Source organism: Prionailurus viverrinus, chromosome D3 (genome assembly GCF_022837055.1).
Source record: "Prionailurus viverrinus isolate Anna chromosome D3, UM_Priviv_1.0, whole genome shotgun sequence".
Taxonomy (NCBI): Eukaryota; Metazoa; Chordata; class Mammalia; order Carnivora; family Felidae; genus Prionailurus; species Prionailurus viverrinus.
This window is the reverse complement of record NC_062572.1, coordinates 29,341,739-29,362,200: the sequence shown is the minus strand read 5'-3', so window position 1 is coordinate 29,362,200 and position 20,462 is coordinate 29,341,739. Positions and strand designations below refer to the sequence as shown.

General features: G+C 54.7%; 1 protein-coding gene across 2 annotated transcripts; it reads left to right on the top strand.

The window, feature by feature from the left end:
* The first annotated feature begins 11,253 nt into the window (after nucleotides 1-11,253).
* On the top strand, nucleotides 11,254-19,475 carry SEPTIN5 (septin 5). Of its 2 annotated transcripts, XM_047828615.1 has the most exons (12): nucleotides 11,254-11,393; nucleotides 11,527-11,537; nucleotides 16,252-16,348; nucleotides 16,455-16,541; nucleotides 16,815-16,938; nucleotides 17,026-17,160; nucleotides 17,375-17,492; nucleotides 17,625-17,726; nucleotides 18,532-18,628; nucleotides 18,714-18,849; nucleotides 19,086-19,188; nucleotides 19,290-19,475. In XM_047828615.1, exons 1-12 carry the CDS (start codon nucleotides 11,351-11,353, stop codon nucleotides 19,344-19,346), a joined length of 1,110 nt encoding a protein of 369 aa, XP_047684571.1. In that variant the 5' UTR covers nucleotides 11,254-11,350; the 3' UTR covers nucleotides 19,347-19,475. The 2 variants fall into 2 exon arrangements, with proteins under 2 accessions (XP_047684571.1, XP_047684570.1); XM_047828614.1 differs by lacking the exons at nucleotides 11,254-11,393; nucleotides 11,527-11,537 and adding an exon at nucleotides 15,272-15,600.
* Nucleotides 19,476-20,462: the final 987 nt, after the last annotated feature.

Sequence of the window (20,462 nt, the reverse complement as noted above, 5' to 3'; positions counted from 1 at the left end):
CAGACACATGGAGGTACCAAGCTGCAGGATGCACTCACAACAGCAGGGCAGCCCTCCTGACTGGGAGCCCCAGGGGCCAGGGATGGTTTCTGGTCTTCTCATGGGTATGGCTAAGCCAGAGTAACCGGACTCAGAGTTACTCAGAGTAACCGGAGTCAGGAGGGTGCCAGGTCACTGAGTTGATGGAGTTCAGGGTCAGGCGGGGCTGCCTGATCAGGGCAGGCTCCTGGCCTGGCTGAGGACAGTTCACACATCTTTGCTAGAATGAGGCCTGGGCCAGGAGGTCCTGGGTTCAGCTGTTTGGTCTCACTATGCTGTGAACCTCTGCTTCTGATCTGTGTGTGGCCACGACACCCATCTCCAGCAAGCATTAGGGCTGCCCCGGGAGTGCCATGTAGGTAGGTGGAGGGTGACAGAGTGGGAGTAGGGAGAATGAACTCACCTTCCAGCAGACCAGGGAACTATCCTCTGAGACCAGGGAAGTTGAGATTGCTGGCAGGAGAGGAGGAACCACTTGACCCCATCCAAGGCCCTGTCCATGGCCCCAGCATTGCATACTAAGGAGCAGGCGTTTCAGAAAGGGGACATAGGACGTTGGGGTATAGTCCCCTGAGCCAGAAGCTGGTAGATGCTGCACATAAGTGTCCAGAACAGTGTGGCAGGAAGGAAAGGAGTGGGCAGGGCTGGATGTGGAAGCTGGCAGGGCAGGCAGGGGAAGGGGCAGCATCGAGGTGGAGTACTTACATTGAAGGAGCCCTGAGCAGAGCACCATCCACTGGCCAGCCCAGTGGGTCCTTTTCTCAGTTCTTACTTAACTTGATTTTGGCCTGCTCTGCACACTGGTCCCACGCCCAGTGACAAATTCCTTGGGAGTGACTTGGAAGACCCAAGCCTCACCCTAGGGCCTGTCGGAGTGCACTCTGTGAATCACAACCTCGAGCCTTACTTAGGTCCCTCCCAACATTCCCCCCAGGGAGGGCCCAACAAGCTGCCAGGGATGCGGAAAAGGGTCACCCCTGCCACCACGGCTTCTCCAGGGTTGGTCAGAGCAGGAAGGGGTATCCCAGAGCCCCTGTTCTTGGACGCCTGAAGACCCAAAGAGAATGTCCGGTCTGTCTCGTTCTTTCCTTTTTTTTTTTTTTTTCCCCAATATATGAAGTTTATTGTCAAATTGGTTTCCATACAACACCCAGTGCTCATCCCAAAAGGTGCCCTCCTCAATACCCATCACCCACCCTCCCCTCCCTCCCACCCCCATCAACCCTCAGTTTGTTCTCAGTTTTTAAGAGTCTCTTATGTTTGGCTCTCTCCCACTCTAACCTCTTTTTTTTTTCCTTCCCCTCCCCCATGGGTTTCTGTTAAGTTTCTCAGGATCCACATAAGAGTGAAACCATATGGTATCTGTCTTTCTCTGTATGGCTTATTTCACTTAGCATCACACTCTCCAGTTCCATCCACGTTGCTACAAAAGGCCATATTTCATTCTTTCTCATTGCCATGTAGTATTCCATTGTGTATATAAACCACAATTTCTTCATCCATTCATCAGTTGATGGACATTTAGGCTCTTTACACAATTTGGCTATTGTTGAGAGTGCTGCTATAAACATTGGGGTACAAGTGCCCCTATGCATCAACACTCCTGTATCCCTTGGGTAAATTCCTAGCAGTGCTATTGCTGGGTCATAGGGTAGGTCTATTTTTAATTTTCTGAGGAACCTCCACACTGCTTTCCAGAGCGGCTGCACCAATTTGCATTCCCACCAACAGTGCAAGAGGGTTCCTGTTTCTCCACATCCTCTCCAGCATCTATAGTCTCCTGATTTGTTCATTTTGGCCACTCTGACTGGCTTGAGGTGATATCTGAGTGTGGTTTTGATTTGTATTTCCCTGATAAGGAGCGACGTTGAACATCTTTTCATGTGCCTGTTGGCCATCCGGATGTCTTCTTGAGAGAAGTGTCTATTCATGTTTTCTGCCCAATTCTTCACTGGGTTATTTGTTTTTCGGATGTGGAGTTTGGTGAGCTCTTTATAGATTTTGGATACTAGCCCTTTGTCCGACATGTCATTTGCAAATATCTTTTCCCATTCCGTTAGTTGCCTTTTCGTTTTGTTGGTTGTTTCCTTTGCTGTGCAGAAGCTTTTTATCTTCATGAGGTCCCAGTAATTCATTTTTGCTTTTAATTCCCTTGCCTTTGGGGATGTGTCAAGTAAGGGATTGCTATGGCTGAGGTCAGAGAGGTCTTTTCCTGCTTTCTCCTCTAGGGTTTGGATGGTTTCCTGTCTCACATTCAGGTCCTTTATCCATTTTGAGTTTATTTGTGAGAATGGTGTGAGAAAGTGGTCTAGTTTCAACCTTCTGCATGTTGCTGTCCAGTTCTCCCAACACCATTTGTTAAAGACACTGTCTTTTTTCCATTGGATGTTCTTTCCTGCTTTGTCAATGATTAGTTGGCCATACGTTTGTGGGTCTAGTTCTGGGGTTTCTATTCTATTCCATTGGTCTGTGTGTCTGTTTTTGTGCCAATACCATGCTGTCTTGATGATGACAGCTTTGTAGTAGAGGCTAAAGTCTGGGATTGTGATGCCTCCTGCTTTGGTCTTCTTCTTCAAAATGACTTTGGCTATTCGGGGCCTTTTGTGGTTCCATATGAATTTTAGGATTGCTTGTTCTAGTTTCGAGAAGAATGCTGGTGCAATTTTGATTGGGATTGCATTGAATGTGTAGATAGCTTTGGGTAGTATTGACATTTTGACAATATTTATTCTTCCAATCCATGAGCAGGGAATGTCTTTCCATTTCTTTGTATCTTCTTCAATTACCTTCATAAGCTTTCTATAGTTTTCAGCGTACAGATCTTTTACATCTTTGGTTAGATTTATTCCTAGGTATTTTATGCTTCTTGGTGCAATTGTGAATGGGATCAGTTTCTTTATTTGTCTTTCTGTTGCTTCATTGTTAGTGTATAAGAATGCAACTGATTTCTGTACATTGATTCTGTATCCTGCTACTTTGCTGAATTCATGTATCAGTTCTAGCAGACTTTTGGTGGAGTCTATCGGATTTTCCATGTATAATATCATGTCATCTGCAAAAAATGAAAGCTTGACTTCATCTTTGCCAATTTTGATGCCTTTGATTTCCTTTTGTTGTCTGATTGCTGATGCTAGAACTTCCAACACTATGGTAAACAACAGCGGTGAGAGTAGGCATCCCTGTCGTGTTCCTGATCTCAGGGAAAAAGCTCTCAGTTTTTCCCCATTGAGGATGATGTTAGCTGTGGGTTTTTCATAAATGGCTTTTATGATCTTTAAGTATGTTCCTTCTATCCCGACTTTCTCAAGGGTTTTTATTAAGAAAGGGTGCTGGATTTTGTCAAAGGCCTTTTCTGCATCGATTGACAGGATCATATGGTTCTTCTCTTTTTTTTTATTAATGTGATGTATCACGTTGATTGATTTGCAAATGTTGAACCAGTCCTGCATCCCAGGAATGAATCCCACTTGATCATGGTGAATAATTCTTTTTATATGCTGTTGAATTCGATTTGCTAGTATCTTATTGAGAATTTTTGCATCCATATTCATCAGGGATATTGGCCTGTAGTTCTCTTTTTTTACTGGGTCTCTGTCTGGTTTAGGAATCAAAGTAATACTGGCTTCATAGAATGAGTCTGGAAGTTTTCTTTCCCTTTCTATTTCTTGGAATAGCTTGAGAAGGATAGGTATTATCTCTGCTTTAAACGTCTGGTAGAACTCCCCTGGGAAGCCATCTGGTCCTGGACTCTTGTTTGTTGGGAGATTTTTGATAACCGATTCAATTTCTTCGCTGGTGATGGGTCTGTTCAAGCTTTCTATTTCCTCCTGATTGAGTTTTGGAAGAGTGTGGGTGTTGAGGAATTTGTCCATTTCTTCCAGGTTGTCCAATTTGTTGGCATATAATTTTTCATAGTATTCCCTGATAATTGTTTGTATCTCTGAGGTATTGGTTGTAATAATTCCATTTTCATTCATGATTTTATCTATTTGGGTCATCTCCCTTTTCTTTTTGAGAAGCCTGGCTAGAGGTTTGTCAATTTTGTTTATTTTTTCAAAAAACCAACTCTTGGTTTCGTTGATCTGCTTTACCGTTTTTTTAGATTCTATATTGTTTATTTCTGCTCTGATCTTTATTATTTCTCTTCTTCTGCTGGGTTTAGGCTACCTTTGCTGTTCTGCTTCTATTTCCTTTAGGTGTGCTGTTAGCTTTTGTATTTGGGATTTTTCTTTTTTCTTGAGATAGGCCTGGATTGCGATGTATTTTCCTCTCAGGACTGCCTTCGCTGCATCCCAAAGCGTCTGGATTGTTGTATTTTCATTTTCGTTTGTTTCCATATATGTTTTAATTTCTTCTCTAATTGCCTGGTTGACCCACTCATTCTTTAGTAGGGTGTTCTTTAACCTCCATGCTTTTGGAGGTTTTCCAGACTTTTTCCTGTGGTTGATTTCAAGCTTCATAGCATTGTGGTCTGAAAGTATGCATGGTATAATTTCAATTCTTGTAAACTTATGAAGGGCTGTTTTGTGACCTAGTATATGATCTATCTTGGAGAATGTTCCATGTGCACTCGAGAAGAAAGTATATTCTGTTGCTTTGGGATGCATAGTTCTAAATATATCTGTCAAGTCCATCTGATCCAATGTATCATTCAGGGCCCTTGTTTCTTTATTGACCGTGTGTCTAGATGATCTATCCATTTCTGTAAGTGGAGTGTTAAAGTCCCCTGCAATTACCACATTCTTATCAATAAGGTTGCTTATGTTTATGAGTAATTGTTTTATATATTTGGGGGCTCCGGTATTCGGCGCATAGACATTTATAATTGTTAGCTCTTCCTGATGGATAGACCCTGTAATTATTATATAATGCCCTTCTTCATCTCTTGTTACAGCCTTTAATTTAAAGTCTAGTTTGTCTGATATAAGCATGGCTACTCCAGCTTTCTTTTGGCTTCCAGTAGCATGATAAATAGTTCTCTATCCCCTCACTCTCAATCTAAAGGTGTCCTCAGGTCTAAAATGAGTCTCTTGTAGACAGCAAATCGATGGGTCTTGTTTTTTTTATCCATTCTGATACCCTATGTCTTTTGGTTGGCGCATTTAATTCATTTACATTCAGTGTTATTATAGAAAGATACGGGTTTAGAGTCATTGTGAGGTCTGTATGTTTTATGCTTGTAGTGATGTCTCTGGTACTTTGTCTTACAGGATCCCCCTTAGGATCTCTTGTAGGGCTGGTTTAGTGGTGACAAATTCCTTCAGTTTTTGTTTGTTTGGGAAGACCTTTATCTCTCCTTCTATTCTAAATGACAGACTTGCTGGATAAAGGATTCTCGGCTGCATATTTTTTCTGTTTAGCACACTGAAGATCTTGTGCCAATCCTTTCTGGCCTGCCAAGTTTTAAAAGAGAGATCAGTCACAAGTCTTATAGGTCTCCCTTTATATGTGAGGGCACGTTTATCCCTTGCTGCTTTCAGAATTTTCTCTTCATCCTTGTATTTTGCCAGTTTCACTATGATATGTCGTGCAGAAGATCGATTCAAGTTACGTCTGAAGGGAGTTCTCTGTGCCTTTGGGATTTCCATGCCTTTTTCCTTCCCCAGTTCAGGGAAGTTCTCAGCTATGATTTCTTCAAGTACCCCTTCAGCACCTTTCCCTCTCTCTTCCTCCTCTGGGATACCAATTATGCGTATATTATTTCTTTTTAGTGTATCACTTAGTTCTCTAATTTTCCCCTCATACTCCTGGATTTTTTTATCTCTCTTTTTCTCAGCTTCCTCTTTTTCCATAACTTTATCTTCTAGTTCACCTATTGTCTCCTCTGCCTCTTCAATCCGAGCCGTGGTGGTTTCCATTTTGTTTTGCATTTCGTTTAAAGCGTTTTTCAGCTCCTCGTGACTGTTCCTTAGTCCCTTGATCTCTGTAGCAAGAGATTCTCTGCTGTCCTCTATACTGTTTTCAAGCCCAGCGATTAATTTTATGACTATTATTCTAAATTCACTTTCTGTTACATTATTTAAATCCTTTTTGATCAGTTCATTAGCTGTTGTTATTTCCTGGAGATTCTTCTGAGGGCAATTCTTCTGCTTGGTCATTTTGGATAGTCCCTGGCATGGTGAGGACCTGCAGGGCACTTCCCCTGTGCTGTGGTGTATAACTGGAGTTGGTGGGTGGGGCCGCAGTCCGACCTGATGTCTGCCCCCAGCCCACCGCTGGGGCCACAGTCAGACTGGTGCGTGCCTTCTCTTCCCCTCTCCTAGGGGCGGGATTCACTGTGGGGTGGTGTGGCCCGTCTGGGCTACTTGCACACTGCCAGGCTTGTGGTGCTGGGGATCTGGCGTATTAGCTGGGGTGGGTAGGCAAGGTGCATGGGGGCAGGAGGGGCAGGCTTAGCTCGCTTCTTAGATGATCCACTTCAGGAGGGGCCCTGTGGCAGCAGGAGGGAGTCAGATCCGCTGCCGGAGGTTTGGCTCGGCAGAAGCGCAGAGTTGGGTGTTTGCGTGGAGCGAGCAAGTTCCCTGGTAGGAACTGGTTCTCTTTGGGATTTTGGCTGGGGGATGGGCGGGGGAGATGGCGCTGGCGAGCGCCTTTGTTCCCCACCAAACTGAGCTCTGTCGTCAGGGGGCTCAGCAGCTCTCCCTCCCTTTGTCCTCCAGCCTTCCCGCTTTCCGAGCAGAGCTGTTAACTTATGACCTCCCAGACGCTAAGTCGCGCTTGCTGTCGGAACACACTCCATCCGGCCCCTCCGCTTTTGCCAGCCAGACTCGGGGGCTCTGCTTGGCCGGCAGGCTGCCCCTCCGCCCCGGCTCCCTCCCGCCAGTCTGTGGAGCGCGCACCGCCTCGCCGCCCTTACAACCCACTTCCGTGGGCCTCTCGTCTGCGTTTGGCTCCGGCGACTCCGTTCTGCTAATCCTCTGGCGTTTTTCTGGGTTATTTAGGCAGGTGTAGGTGGAATCTAAGTGATCAGCAGGACGCGCGGTGAGCCCAGCGTCCTCCTACGCCGCCATCTTCCCGGGAGCCCTGTCTCGTTCTTTCCTAACCCTCAAGCCACCAGCTTCCAGAGGGCTCAGACCAAGTTTACATCACTGTCCCTAGCCACTCGGAGTTTGTGGCCCCATGTGCTACCCTGATGTAGGAAGGCAAGCGAGATTTCCATTTCACCTTAAGAAGCCAAGTGGATTTAATGTGTTTTGAGCTAACGTAAGGTCCTTTGTAGTGCCTCTGTTCAGATAAAGGGACATGTGTTTCTCCTTTCTTCGTGGTGACCCTTTTCTCAGGGACGTAGTCTCACCTCCATTGGGCAGGCATGACCCTGTAGATCCCTTCCCTCCAATACCCCTGTGAGGGGATACTAGGGGTCTAATGCATTGTACCCAGCTTGCCCTCTGCCCTTGTCCTCAGATGAATTGAACATTCTCGAGCTTTGTCATTGGTGGCCCCTGTTCCACCTGACATCTGTGTGTAACCTGGAACAAACCTCAACCCTGGCACCTGCCTCACTTGCCACCCATTTGTCCCTTTGTCACTATCATGGTGGTTTACTGTGAGGCCATCTTCGGTCTCCCGTGGCCATGCTGATGCCCACGTGTCCGTGTCCGGGGAGGGAGACACAGCATGGGCTGAACGCAGCCTTTTGAGAATTTCTTAACTAAAAGAGGTTTTGTTGCCTTTTTTTTTTTTTTTCTGGAAAGCATCAAGCTATTTGTAGCCCAAGTTGGTTGAACAGATTTTTCTGGGTGTAACTTATGTTTTCACTCATTAACTTCTTTTCCTTGTGAATTAAAAAGTAGCATTTTTTTTCACCCAGGGGTGTCTTATTTACTCCCCTTTGTACCAGAGCCAACGCTTTCTCTGCCTGCTGAGGAAGCAGACTCAGAGCCCAGTCAGGGAGGCCATAGCCCCTTACCCAGGTTAACGCCGTGTGTGTCCAGACCAGGCCCTGCCGCTCCCACCCCTTCCCAATGTCACCCATCCCCCTCAGGGTTTGCACATGTTTAATAAAACAGGAGCAGTGTGACAGTTTGGCTCAGGCCACCCCATCGACAGTATCTAGGCTGGAGGAAGGAAAGGCCTTATGTTGACACATCTAGGAGAACTGGAGGCACATCCCATGAATCTGCTGGCCAGTACAAGCACCTCACAGTCCTACTTCCAAAATGTCCCCGGGCAGATATTCTGCATGTCAATCAATGCATGCTGCTACCCCAAGGGTCTCTCAGCTAGGCAGTGTGTCTGTGGTGGGATTCAGGGCTATCCCCTGGACTCGGTCCATGTGACCACAGCCCCAAGGCAAGGAGGAGACCCCTCTCTTCCCCCTTCCAGGCCAGCAGCCTCAGGACACCCTACGGCATTTCACAGAAGGCATTGACTCAGGCCTGCCCTTGATACCTTCTCCTTCCAGGGAGTGGCTCTGGTCTTCTTTCCATCGGCTCCACACCGATCCACGACTCCACTCCAGACCCAAATCCAACAGCATTTCTGTATGTAATCTTTTGGAATGTACTTACTTCAATTAAAAAAAGACATATTAGGGGCATCTGGGTGGCTCAAGTCAGTTAAGCGTCTGACTTCAGCTCAGGTCATGATCTCATAGTTCGTGGGTTCGAGCCCCGCATCAGGCTCCATAATGACAGCTTCGAGTCTGGAGCCTGCTTTGGATTCTATGTCTCCCTCTCTGTCTGCTCCTCCCCCACTTGTGCTCTGCTCTCAAAAAATAAACATTACAAAAAAAGACATGTTTATGTGATACACCTTGTTCTTTCTGTCTCCCATCTCCAGAATTGTTTTAAAGCCTATGATTCTTGTACAGGTGCACCTCCCACCCTCTGCCTGAGCTATGCCCTTGACCTGCAGCCAACTCCCCTCAAGACCTGACCCAGGGCTGCCCGGAGCCCCCCTCCCCGCTGAGCCCAGAGAGAGCCCTTTGCAAAGACATGTCTGCCTCATCGAGGATAGGTTCCTGTCTCCTCCTTTGTCCCCACAAGCAAAGGCTTGCATGGGTCAATTCATACTAAAGGTCCAAGTGCCAGTTTTCACTGACCAGTTCAACCATTTTGCAAAGCTTCAGGCCCCCTCAGACGGGGTTTCCACCAAGCCTGTCGGAGCTGAGGAAGATTCAGAAGTCCTGCCTATCACTTCAAGTGTTCCCTCCCTGCTGCATTCCTTTATCCCCAATTCCAAATTCCCCCAAAGCTCTGAAACCTAAAGTGTTCGAAACTCTGTAACAAAGGCAGCCCTGGGCTGATGTGTAACCATGTGTTATGGCCTTTATTAATTCCAGTTCATGTGAATAGTCGCACCTCACTACCGACACCTTTTTTAAATGTTTGTTTGTTTGTTTGTTTGTTTATGTATTTATTTTAAGAGAGAGAGATTGTGAGCGGGAGACGGGCAGAGAGAGAGGGGGAGAGTGAGAATCCCACGCAGGCTCCATGCTGTCAGCACAGAGCCCAAACCCGTGAGATCACAACCTGAGCCAAAATCAAGAATTGGACGCTTAACCGACTGGGCCACCTGGACACCCCTCATTTCACTACAAACATCTTTAAAAGTTTTTTTTTTTAATGTTTATTTATTTTCGAGAGAGACGGAGACAGAATACAAGTGGGGGAGGGGTAGAGAGTGAGGGAGACACAGAATCCAAAGCAGGCTCCGGGCTCTGAGCTGTTAGCACAGAGCCCAGCACGGCGTTCGAACTCACAGACCAAGAGATCATGACCTGAGCTGAAGTCGGACGCTTAACCTACTGAGCTACCCTGGTACCCCTCCACTACAAACATCTTAATGTGTTTGGTTACCAGCAGCTGCAGCCGGCTCCAATGAGGTATCATGTACTGTATGAGATATATGACAAATTCTGAATTCCAAACACATCTGGCCCTGAGGCTTTGGATGAGGGGTCTGAGCGGTGGAGTGTCCCCACACTGGTCACAGCTCTGGACTACGTGGAGGTCCCAGTGGAGGGGGAAATGGGTGTTTGACACAGAATTTTGCAGAGCAATGCTGCTGCTTACATGGCTTTTTCATTTTCTGAGCAAACAACTCTGTGCTAGGTGCTGGTGATTCAGAGATGGAGGAGGACCCAGGGGCACACAAGGGGCTAGGGAGAAAGGAGCGCTTCCTGAGTGTGGAAGGTACAGCAGGCCATTTCCTCCTAAGGGGGCTGTCATTGGGGGAGCTGGTGACCACAGGTCTGCCTGTCCTTTCTGTGGGACCAAAGACTCCAGATATGACATCTGAGAGCACTCCAGGGAAGCCAAAGGTACTTGGGAGTGTGATAGTGACGGAAGACAGGAGGCACTCATGCTTGAGAATCTTGCCAATCACTGAAGGTCTGGGGCCTCAGTTTCCCCATCTGTAAATGGGGTGCAGGCCCTGGCCCTGCCTTCAGTGCCACTGACTGGCCTCTAGCACAGGAGGCCGAGATCTCCCTGCCCCCCTTCTCAGGGTGGTAGCAGTTCTGGCTGCCATCTGCAGAGCAGAGGGTGTACAGCTGGGGTGGGGAGTGGGGGAGCAGGCAGGCTTGAGGTCGGTCCGTCCTGTCCCAGATGTCAGCTCGGTTACTCTTTAGAAATAATCCCAGAAAATAAGCCAGAAAAAGAGAAGAGGGACAACTGCCCAGGGGCTTGGACTTTGCAGCTTGCCTAGGTGTCTCCTCCCAGAGCAGATGTGCACAGCACTGAACAGGCTGCAGGAGGGAAGCTGGGGAACCGGCCCTGCACCGGGCATCCGGCCTTCCTTGGGGTGACCATCACCTCTCCTGCTGTGGCCAGGAGCAGGACTCCACAGGCCAGCACCTCCATCGTCCATGGTGAGGTGAGGAGCGGCTGGCAGGAGGCCACCAGTCCCTGGGGGGCAAGGTCTTACGGAAGAGCCACACGTTGGGAAGGTCAGAGGCTGAGGCACCGACTGGGGTCCCTCGAGAGCGAGAGCTAGGCAGGCAGAGTCCAGGCCTGGGCATGGGAGACGCGAGGTGTGGCGGGAGTCCGGCAGCCGCCTTGCCGTGGGCTGGGGCATCGTGGGCGTCGCCGGGTTCCCGGGGCGCTGGCCTGCGGCTGTGAGCGAGGGCGTCGCCGGGAGGCGGCGGGCGCGGGGCCGTTGGGGGGCGCCTGGGTCCCCGCCCCCGCCGGCCGCGCCGGGTCGTGCGTGGGCGCGGCGGGCGCCGATTGGCTGGCGGGCGCGCGGGCGGGGCGGGAGGCGGCGGCGCGGAGGGGCCGGTCACCCCGCAGCCTGGCCTCGGCCTCCGCCGCTCGTCGCCGCGCCCCGCCCGCGCGCCCGCCGCCGCCCGTCCCCCCCGCCGGCGGCCACCATGAGCACAGGCCTGCGGTACAAGAGCAAGCTGGCGACCCCAGGTGAGCCCGGCGCCTGCCCGCGCGCCCGCGCGCGCCTTTGTCCCCGCCGCCCGCCCGCCTCTCACCGTGTCTTTCCGTCTCTTCTCCGACCGCCGGCCCAGACCCGGACCCCGACCCGACCCCGACCCCGCAGAGGACAAGCAGGTACGTGCGCGCCGCCGCTCCCCCCGCGGCCGGCTGTCACCCATTGTGCCACCAACGCCGCCGGCGCCCAGGCGCGACCCCGCCCCCGCCGGCCGTCATCCCGCCCTGTCGCGATAACCGATTGTCAGCTGGGGCAGTGCCGCCGCGCCAGGGGCTACAGAGGGGAGGAGTGGGCACTGGGCCCCTGGGGGCCTGAACCCTGACCCTTACAGCAGGGGTGCCCCTCCCAGGATGGGGGGATGGGCCGGGTGTCTCCCAATGGTCCAGTGCCAGTGTATTCTCCCTGAACTGGCCTTAGGTCTCGTGTTGGGGGTCCTGAGTGAGGCCACCGTCACCGCAGGCCACAGGCTAGGGGAGGGGTCTGTATCCACCAGCCAGCACCTAGACCCTAAGCAGCCCCACCCCACTCCTGTGCATCTTATGTCTCTTCTCCCCACACACCAATTTGAGTGGGCTGATCTGTGGCCAGACCTCTTCCCCAGACTGGGAGCCTCTAAGGCCTGGTCTGAGTCATCCCTGTGCCCAGAATGGGTCTTCCAACCTAGTGGGTACAAATAGGCTTGTGGCCTCCCACAGGGGCTGGCCTGGCCCCCACTCAGGGAATGCAGGACATGACAGGAGGCTGACCTGGGCACCCACTGTGAAACCCAGCTGAGGCTGGGGTTAAACAGAGCTGGAAGATCCTGAGAGTGGGGTGGGGATGGGTAACCAGATGGGCAGGGGGCTCTGGGGCCCTGCTGGAGGCCTTTCTGGCTTGAGCTCAGTCATGTTGGGGGATTTTCTTGGCCTAACTCTGGCACCAAGGTGGCCTTGGCACTCCTCATCAGAGATAGGAATTCACACAGTGGGTAGATGCTGGGTAGAACCCCGAAGTCCTGGCCCAGGGTGCGGCCCAGCAGGTGGGGTGGAGGCTGGGAGTCACTGGCTGCCAGGTGCCAGTCTCCTGGCAGGGACACGCCCCACCCTGGGACAGGTGAGGCTCTTGGGGAGGGGCCCCTCAACCTCAACCTGCTGGCAAGGGCCTCTCCAGGGAGCCCGGGCCAGGAGCTGTCTTCCTATCAAGGCAGGTCAGACAATGCCTGAGACGCAGGGACACATGCTGCCAGGCTATTGTTTGAAGGAGAGAGAGAGAAGGCCCGGGAGACCAGCCCCCACAGCTTCTCCTGGGCCTTGGAGTTACTGGGCCAGGCAGCTGCTGCCTAGCACCAACAGGGACTCCCTCCTGCTGAGGTGTGAGCCCCGTCAGGCCTGTGTCTGCCCATCCTTCAAGGTCAGTTAGGAGCCAGCCTCACCTGTCCCCTACCCCTCAGACCAGAGGGAGAGGGCACCATGCAGGTGGAGGGGGAGCCCCAGGAACAAAGCCAAGGAGCCAGGTCTTTGGGACAGGCTCCCCGAGGATCCGGGGAGGGGGGGGAGCTTGAAGAATATGGTAGTTTCACCGTTAATATTGTTTGGTGTTGGTGAGCTATCCACACTATGAAAGAGGGTGGGGGGTGCTCTGGTGGCCCTCCGTGCCCCCATCCTCTGGCCCCCACCTCGTCTCAGGCAGTGATAGGGGCTCTATTGGCTCTGGTGGCTGCTTCCAGAGCTGACTCCAGTGATTCTAAGAACGGAAATGCCTCTGGGGCGCCTGGGTGGCGCAGTCGGTTAAGCGTCCGACTTCAGCCAGGTCACGATCTCGCGGCCCGTGGGTTCGAGCCCCGCGTCGGGCTTTAGGCTGATGGCTCAGAGCCTGGAGCCTGTTTCCGATTCTATGTCTCCCTCTCTCTCTGCCCCTCCCCCGTTCATGCTCTGTCTCTCTCTGTCCCAAAAATAAATAAAAACGTTGAAAAAAAAAAGTTTTAAAAAAAAGAATGGAAATGCCTCGAGAGTCTCAGGCACCGGAGGAGGTGGGCACAGCTGTGTCTACAGCTCAGGAATCCCTGAGAAATATTTGTTGTACTTCATGGGCAGAGAGAGGGGGTGGCAGGGCCCCTTCCCTGGAGCTCCCCCAGGGAATCCACAGGCCCTGTCTGGGTGAGTTTGGGTGCAGGGGCAGGAGCTGGGAGTGAGACCCTTTCCCTCCTGACATGTCACCCTCCTGACTCTTGCCCTTCTGACCTGGGCCTCCCCAGAGGCTGTGCCTTATCAGTGGAGAAACTGAGGCAGTCTGAGAGTGACAAGCTCCATTAGACACCCAGCTGTGAAGTGCTAAGGCGTAGACCCAGGTGTGTCTGTCTTGGAGATGCCCTGAGCCTGAGATGCCAGCCTGTCTGGCAGGGGGGCTAGGCTGAGGGGCTGTGTCTCTAGTGGACCTACAGGTGGAGATCTGTGGGACTCCACAGATGTGGAGATCTGTGGGACTCCACAGATGTGGAGATCTGTGGGATTGGGTGGGACTTGGCCCAGATACTTCCTACAGGTCCACATGGCAGAGGGCTGGGCCAGTGTGGAGTCTTTCTCGGGGCAAGGACTGAGGGCCCAGCTGGGAGAGCTGAGGGAGGTGCCCTGTGGCTTCCCCCTGCTCTCCTCTGGATGAAAGACTCTCCTGTTCCCAGCTGTGGGCCCACCCCTCCTCCCCAGGTGCCAGGGGCCTCCAGGCCCCACAGCAGCATCATGAGCCTGGACAAATGGACAGAGGCCCCTCAACCAGGGGAGCCAAGAAGGGAGAACCAGGGTGGGGAAGAGCTGGGGGGCCGCCTATCCCCACTGATACACAGTCCAAGAAGTATGTCTGTTCTTGTTGCAGCTCCTTTCCAAGCCTCCCTCCTGCCTGGCTGGCTGGTTCCGATTCTGGTAGGGTCCTGGAGAGAGGGGTGAGGAAGGGTTTGGTGCCCAGGAGAGGCCTGTGGCCCCTCGGGTGGTCACAGGGGGTGAGAGCTATACCGGCTTGAGCTTTCCAGCCCTCGTGGGTCCGTCTTGTGGATCAGAGCAGGTGAGGAGGCTGACAGGGAGACAAATGATGGGGAGGGGGTAAGTTCACTCTACACACCATCCCCCCACTTTGGCTGGCAGAAGTGGTCTGGGGGCAGCTGTGGCCAGTGCTGGCTGGCTGCAACTTCCAAGTTTCCCGGAGGTAGGGTGGGTAGGCCTCTGGTGCTCTAACTGAGCACTTGAGCCCCTTCAACCCCGGGCGAAGGGGAGGTGGGTCCAGGCTGGGGAGGTGGGCTCTGCCCCCTCCCAGTTCCCACGTGTCTGGAAGGGCCACACCAGTCCAGAACACTCCTGCTCCCATCACACACACATAACATACGAGGGGGGAGGGAGCGTACAAGGAGGGGTGTGGCCGTGGATAGTTAGGACTCCGCGACACCGCCGGGAGGTTTCCGGGGGGCCAATTCTACGAGGAGAGAAGGAGGGAGAGGGGCCGCTTCCCGCGTGGGTGCGCATAGGTCCCGGGAGCGTTCTCCCGGCGCCCTCTGGCGGGTGAAAGCCGCGCTGCACCTGGAGGGGGCGAGACGCGGGGCGGCCACAAACCCTGCCGCCTAGGGCCCTTAGGTGGGCCCTGGCTTCCCCACCCTCCCAGCCGGGTGGTCGAGACGCCCGGACAGAGGCCACCAGTCCGGCAGCGGGACTCCGCCTCCGTGCCTATGCGCGCCTATGCTGGGCCCTGCCCCCCGAAGCAGCTTTCCGGTGGCTCCGCCCGCGGCCCAATTTCCAAGAGACCGTTTCCCGGCGACCGTGCGGGTGGGGCGGTCTTTCTCCCCGCCCGCCCCGCCTGCCAGCGCCCGCGAGGCCCCGCCTCTGGTTCGGTGCGGGAGCCGGGCCTGCCTGTGGCTGAGACCGCGCGCGGCTCGGGGCGGGTCCGCATTGGCAGAGGCATGGCCCGCGTGGCCTCTGGGGTCAGCCACACCGCGGGTGGGCAACGTCCCTTCCCTGGGCCTCAATTCCCGCGTCTGTAAAACGGGGGCGAGAACAGAGCTTCAGGGCAGTACCGCCTGTAAGTCCCTCCTGAAAGCCCTGCCCCTGTGGGTCTGACCCGGTCTGGGGTCCAAACGCAGCGATGGACTCGCTGGCAGCGCCCCAGGACCGCCTGGTGGAGCAGCTGCTGTCACCGCGGACCCAGGCCCAGAGGCGGCTCAAGGTGTGTGTGGAGAGGGGAGTGGAATGTGGGTCAGCGTGTGTGTGCCTGCCGGGTCCCGGTCCCAAGGGTTCTGGGACGTGACAGGGACCGGCAGGGCCAGGGTCCAACTGACTGGGCGCTGGGACCCCGAGGGTGGGGGAGGCTTGGTGCCGCTGTCTATAAATAGCTTTGCTCCGCCTTGGTAGCAGCAGCCAGCCACCCCCGCGGCTGGATGGTGGCCAGATGGGGCCTCCCACCCCCTGGTACACTCAAGAGGGGTGAGTATTGAGGCCAGGGGGCTTCTCCTGCCTATGGAGGGCCTTGGATGTGTGTGAGGGGTCTGGGTCCTGGTGCCCTCTGCCCACCGCCCAAGGGAGGACCCAGCCTAGGACTACTGCAGCCAGGCATCCTAAACTCTACACACACAGACACATTCTCAGGTCCCTGCAAAGCCCCTCACTGAGGCGGGGGCAAGGATGCCTGTCACCCCCTTACCTGCTTTCCCAGCTCCAGGCCTTTGCTCACAGGCCCTCACCCCTTTCTGCCATTGAAACTCCCCACACAGAGGACTCTGCCCTCTGCTGCCCATGTCTGAGCTGGGTAGGGAACAGGGCATCGGACTGCCCCAGGAATCCAAGCCTGCTCCTGACTTGCCCTGCCCCTGCCCCCCAGGATATCGACAAGCAGTACGTGGGCTTCGCCACACTGCCCAATCAGGTGCACCGGAAGTCTGTGAAGAAGGGCTTCGATTTCACTCTTATGGTGGCGGGTGAGTGGGCTGGACTCCCAGGTCGGGTGGCTTGGGCCATAGCCAGCTAGGCTTTGTCAGAGGGGTCCCAGACTTAACCTGACTCTTTCACTGTACCTGCTGGCAGGGGAGTCGGGCCTGGGGAAGTCCACGCTGGTCCACAGCCTCTTCCTGACCGACTTGTACAAGGACCGGAAGCTGCTCAGTGCCGAGGGTGAGTGGGCCCTATGCAGCCCTGGCATTGGTTCCCCATCCTCTGCTGTGTGACCCTTCAAAGGGGTCCCTTCTGGGTCCAGACCCTGCTCCTCTCTCCCCACAGCGTGGGTCTCTCCTGTTCAGGGTCCAGGAGGAGTGGCCCAGACCACAGTCAGGCCATGAGGCCAGGGCTAAATGCTAGAATGGATGAGAACAAGGGTCCTGGCTGCCCAGTGGGGGTGGGGTCTGAGAGTTGGAGAGACCCTTCCAAACGATGCCCCGACACCCACAGAGCGCATCAGCCAGACCGTAGAGATCCTGAAGCACACAGTGGACATTGAAGAGAAGGGGGTCAAGCTGAAGCTCACCATTGTAGACACACCGGGCTTCGGGGATGCTGTCAACAACTCTGAGTGGTGAGGAAAGCCTGGCTGGGGAACAGTCTGTGCCTAGGCTGATCCAGTGTCCCCTCTGGCCTCACCGACCCTCCTGCCTACCTGCAGCTGGAAGCCCATCACCGACTACGTGGACCAGCAGTTTGAGCAGTATTTTCGTGACGAGAGTGGCCTCAACCGCAAGAACATCCAAGACAACCGTGTGCACTGCTGCCTCTACTTCATCTCCCCTTTTGGACACGGGTGCGTGAATGTCCTGGGAACAGGCTCAGGGTAGGGGGTGGGACCCGCCTCCATGGTTCCCCATTGGCTGCACCTGTCACTGCTTATCTTCTGCCTGTGCCCTCACAACCATGCCCTCCCTGAGCCCATCCCACCCTCTCTCTGTGCCCCCACCACCCCCACCACCCCCACCACCCCCACCATGCCCCTCTCCACCCCTGGATGCTCTCTGCAGGCTGCGGCCAGTGGATGTGGGTTTCATGAAGGCTCTGCATGAGAAGGTGAACATTGTGCCCCTCATCGCCAAAGCTGACTGTCTCGTCCCCAGCGAGATCCGGAAGCTGAAGGAGCGGGTGAGCCTGGCAACTGGGCCTGGGCTAAGTCTCCAGGACCCAGAACACCAAGTGTGCTGATCCTGGGTGCCAGCGCACCTGGCCCCGGGTCCCTGGCCAGCCTCAAATCTGACAGCCCTTGCCCTGCCACAGATCCGGGAGGAGATTGACAAGTTTGGGATCCACGTGTACCAGTTCCCTGAATGTGACTCTGACGAGGATGAGGACTTCAAGCAGCAGGATCGGGAACTGAAGGTGAGCGGCCTGGGGTGGCAGAGGAGGGAACTGGAGGTCAGTTTACATGGCATCAAGCATCCAGGTCCAACCCGGTGGGGGAAAGAGTCTTTTGTCTGGGCAGTAGAGCCCCTCCACCTGGGGTGAGGTGGGGGGGTGGGGGCGGGGTACAGTCACTCATGTCCCCACTGGCTTGTGCAGTTTGGGCCCCGTGTGGTTAGTGTGTCATGGAGCACTTGCCAGGACCCAAAGGCACAGTCCTGGCCAGGCCTCCACCCTGACCCTGCTCCTCAGTCTTCTTCCAATGGGTCACGAGCAGAAGGGTCTGGCCTGATGGCCATAAGCCTGTGTGTGCCCTGGCTCCCAGAATTCTGAGCTCCAGAGAGTGGTTGTTGCTTTGGGTGCCCCGGGATCTAGAGTGGCAATAACCAAGCCTAAGGCACGGGATAGGCAGCCACTGGGCCAAGAGCAGGGTGGAGCCCTTGGCCCCAGCCTAAGTCAGCATCAGTAACAGGAGGCAGGGGCTCAGCTCTGGGGAGGGAGGGATGGCGATGGTAGCTGAATGGAGCACTTCCTGATGGGGGATGGTGTCAGAAGGGGAGGATATGCCTGGCTGGGCACATACCCTGTGCCACGGGTATAAGCCATGCCAGCTCTGGCTTCAGAGAAGCCACAAGGGTTGGGCAACCCCAGGATCTCTTTGGGGAGGGGCTGTTGATAGTGTTACTGGAGGAGCGACCAGGTGCCGAGTGCCCATGTCCCTCTTCAGCCACTAAGCCCACACTCACACTAACTGGGCGCGAGCCCTTGTACCTGCCCTTCCCAGGAGAGTGCGCCCTTCGCGGTTATCGGCAGCAACACAGTGGTGGAGGCCAAGGGGCAGCGGGTCCGGGGGCGACTGTACCCCTGGGGGATCGTGGAGGGTGAGTTCAGGCATGGGGTGCGACAGAGGGAGTGGGGTGGCTCCCCCGGGCCTGCACCCACCCAACACCCGCTCTTGCCCCACAGTGGAGAACCAGGCACACTGCGACTTTGTGAAGCTTCGCAACATGCTGATCCGCACACACATGCATGATCTGAAGGACGTGACATGCGACGTGCACTATGAGAACTATCGCGCGCACTGCATCCAGCAGATGACCAGGTGCGCAGCTCTGACCCGGACCTGGATCGTGCACCTCATGTTCCCAGCCAAGGCTCCCTAACAGAGGGCTGATCCTTGCTGCCTTCCCAGATCTGAACTTTGCCCCGACTCCCAAGTAGGCCCCCCACCCTGCACCTTGTCTTCCCAGAGCCGACCCAACAGTGTGGGAGCTCAGGAGGGCAGAGCCTCGGTAGTGTTGGGGGTCAGACAAACTGTGCTTCTTGTCCACCCCACAGCAAACTGACCCAGGACAGCCGCATGGAGAGCCCCATCCCCATCCTACCACTGCCTACCCCGGATGCTGAGACAGAAAAACTCATCAGGATGAAGGATGAGGAGGTTAGTGGGGCCACAGGGGAGGAGAAGGGGTGGGGGTGGGGGTCCAGCCCCTCCTATCACGTTTGTCACTCTACCTTCTGCTATTCCCGTCTCACCTCCAGCTAAGGCGCATGCAGGAGATGCTGCAGAAGATGAAGCAGCAGATGCAGGACCAGTGACCCCAACCCAGCCCCACATTGCCATGGATATACTGCCAGTTTCCAGGCTGGCCCTTCCCGTTCCTGGACCCCAACTGGCCTGGACTCCACCCTGGAATAAATCTGGATCTCCAATAGGCCTGGGCACAACCCCAGTCCCGGAATAGTCCAGACCAGGACTGTTCCCGATTATTCCCAACCTGACCCAGAGATGCAGGCTCATAGCCCCTAAACAACCCTAATTTATTCTCAGCACCAGTCCCTCCCCTTATTTGTATCTGCTTCCAAGGGGCCTGGACAGCAGCTCCCACAGCTGGCCCTCTTTGGCCTCGGGGGAACAGGAGCTAATTTGGGCCATGACTTTTGAGATCTACCCCTGCCCCAGAAGGTCATGAACTCCGACTCCAGGCCCTACTCAGGTAGGGGGGTAAAACAAGGCAGAATAGGGGAGCAGATCCTCGGCATCCCAGGTCTATTTCTCCACCCCAGTGCCACAGAGTGGACATGGGAACCCTCATGTGCCCCCTCCCTCGGGCCACCCAGCTTACGCTGAGGCCTCACTTTGTGCCGAGGTGGGCCAGTCCTTCCCTACCTCCTCACCCCTCACTGGGTAGCTCAGTGGCAGGTTGGGCAACAGAAGCGCTTAGGATCCCTCCAGACTGAAGGAGAGCAGCTGGCTGCAGGCAAGGATCTCCCGGGGCTGGTGGGGCAGGGACGCCTGCAATTGCCCAAACTCCTCATCTAGGGCTGTGGCCTGGCCTGAGGGCTCCAGGAACAGTGGGTGCTGGGCAACCTGGGAACCCCCCACCCCTAGACTGCCATTCCCTGCCTGTGGCTGGAGGTCCTTTGTCCCCAGCAGCACTGTTGCCCTGGGTTGCCTAGTCCATCCCTCCCCCACCCCCAGCATGATACCTTCCCCCCCCCCAATCCCAGTCTCCAGTTTTGTTCAGTTGTGAATGCTGCATCCTGTCCTGGTGACAGGAGAACAATGTTGGTGAAGTCGCAGCGGTGTCTGAGTGATCCCTGCTCCCCTGGGTTGGTGGGGGGCGGAAGCCCTGGTAGCCTGCGAGCCCCGGTGATAGCGCTCTATCTGGGGCCGCAGCGTCTGTCTACTGGGCCTCCGGGTTATTTCTGGCG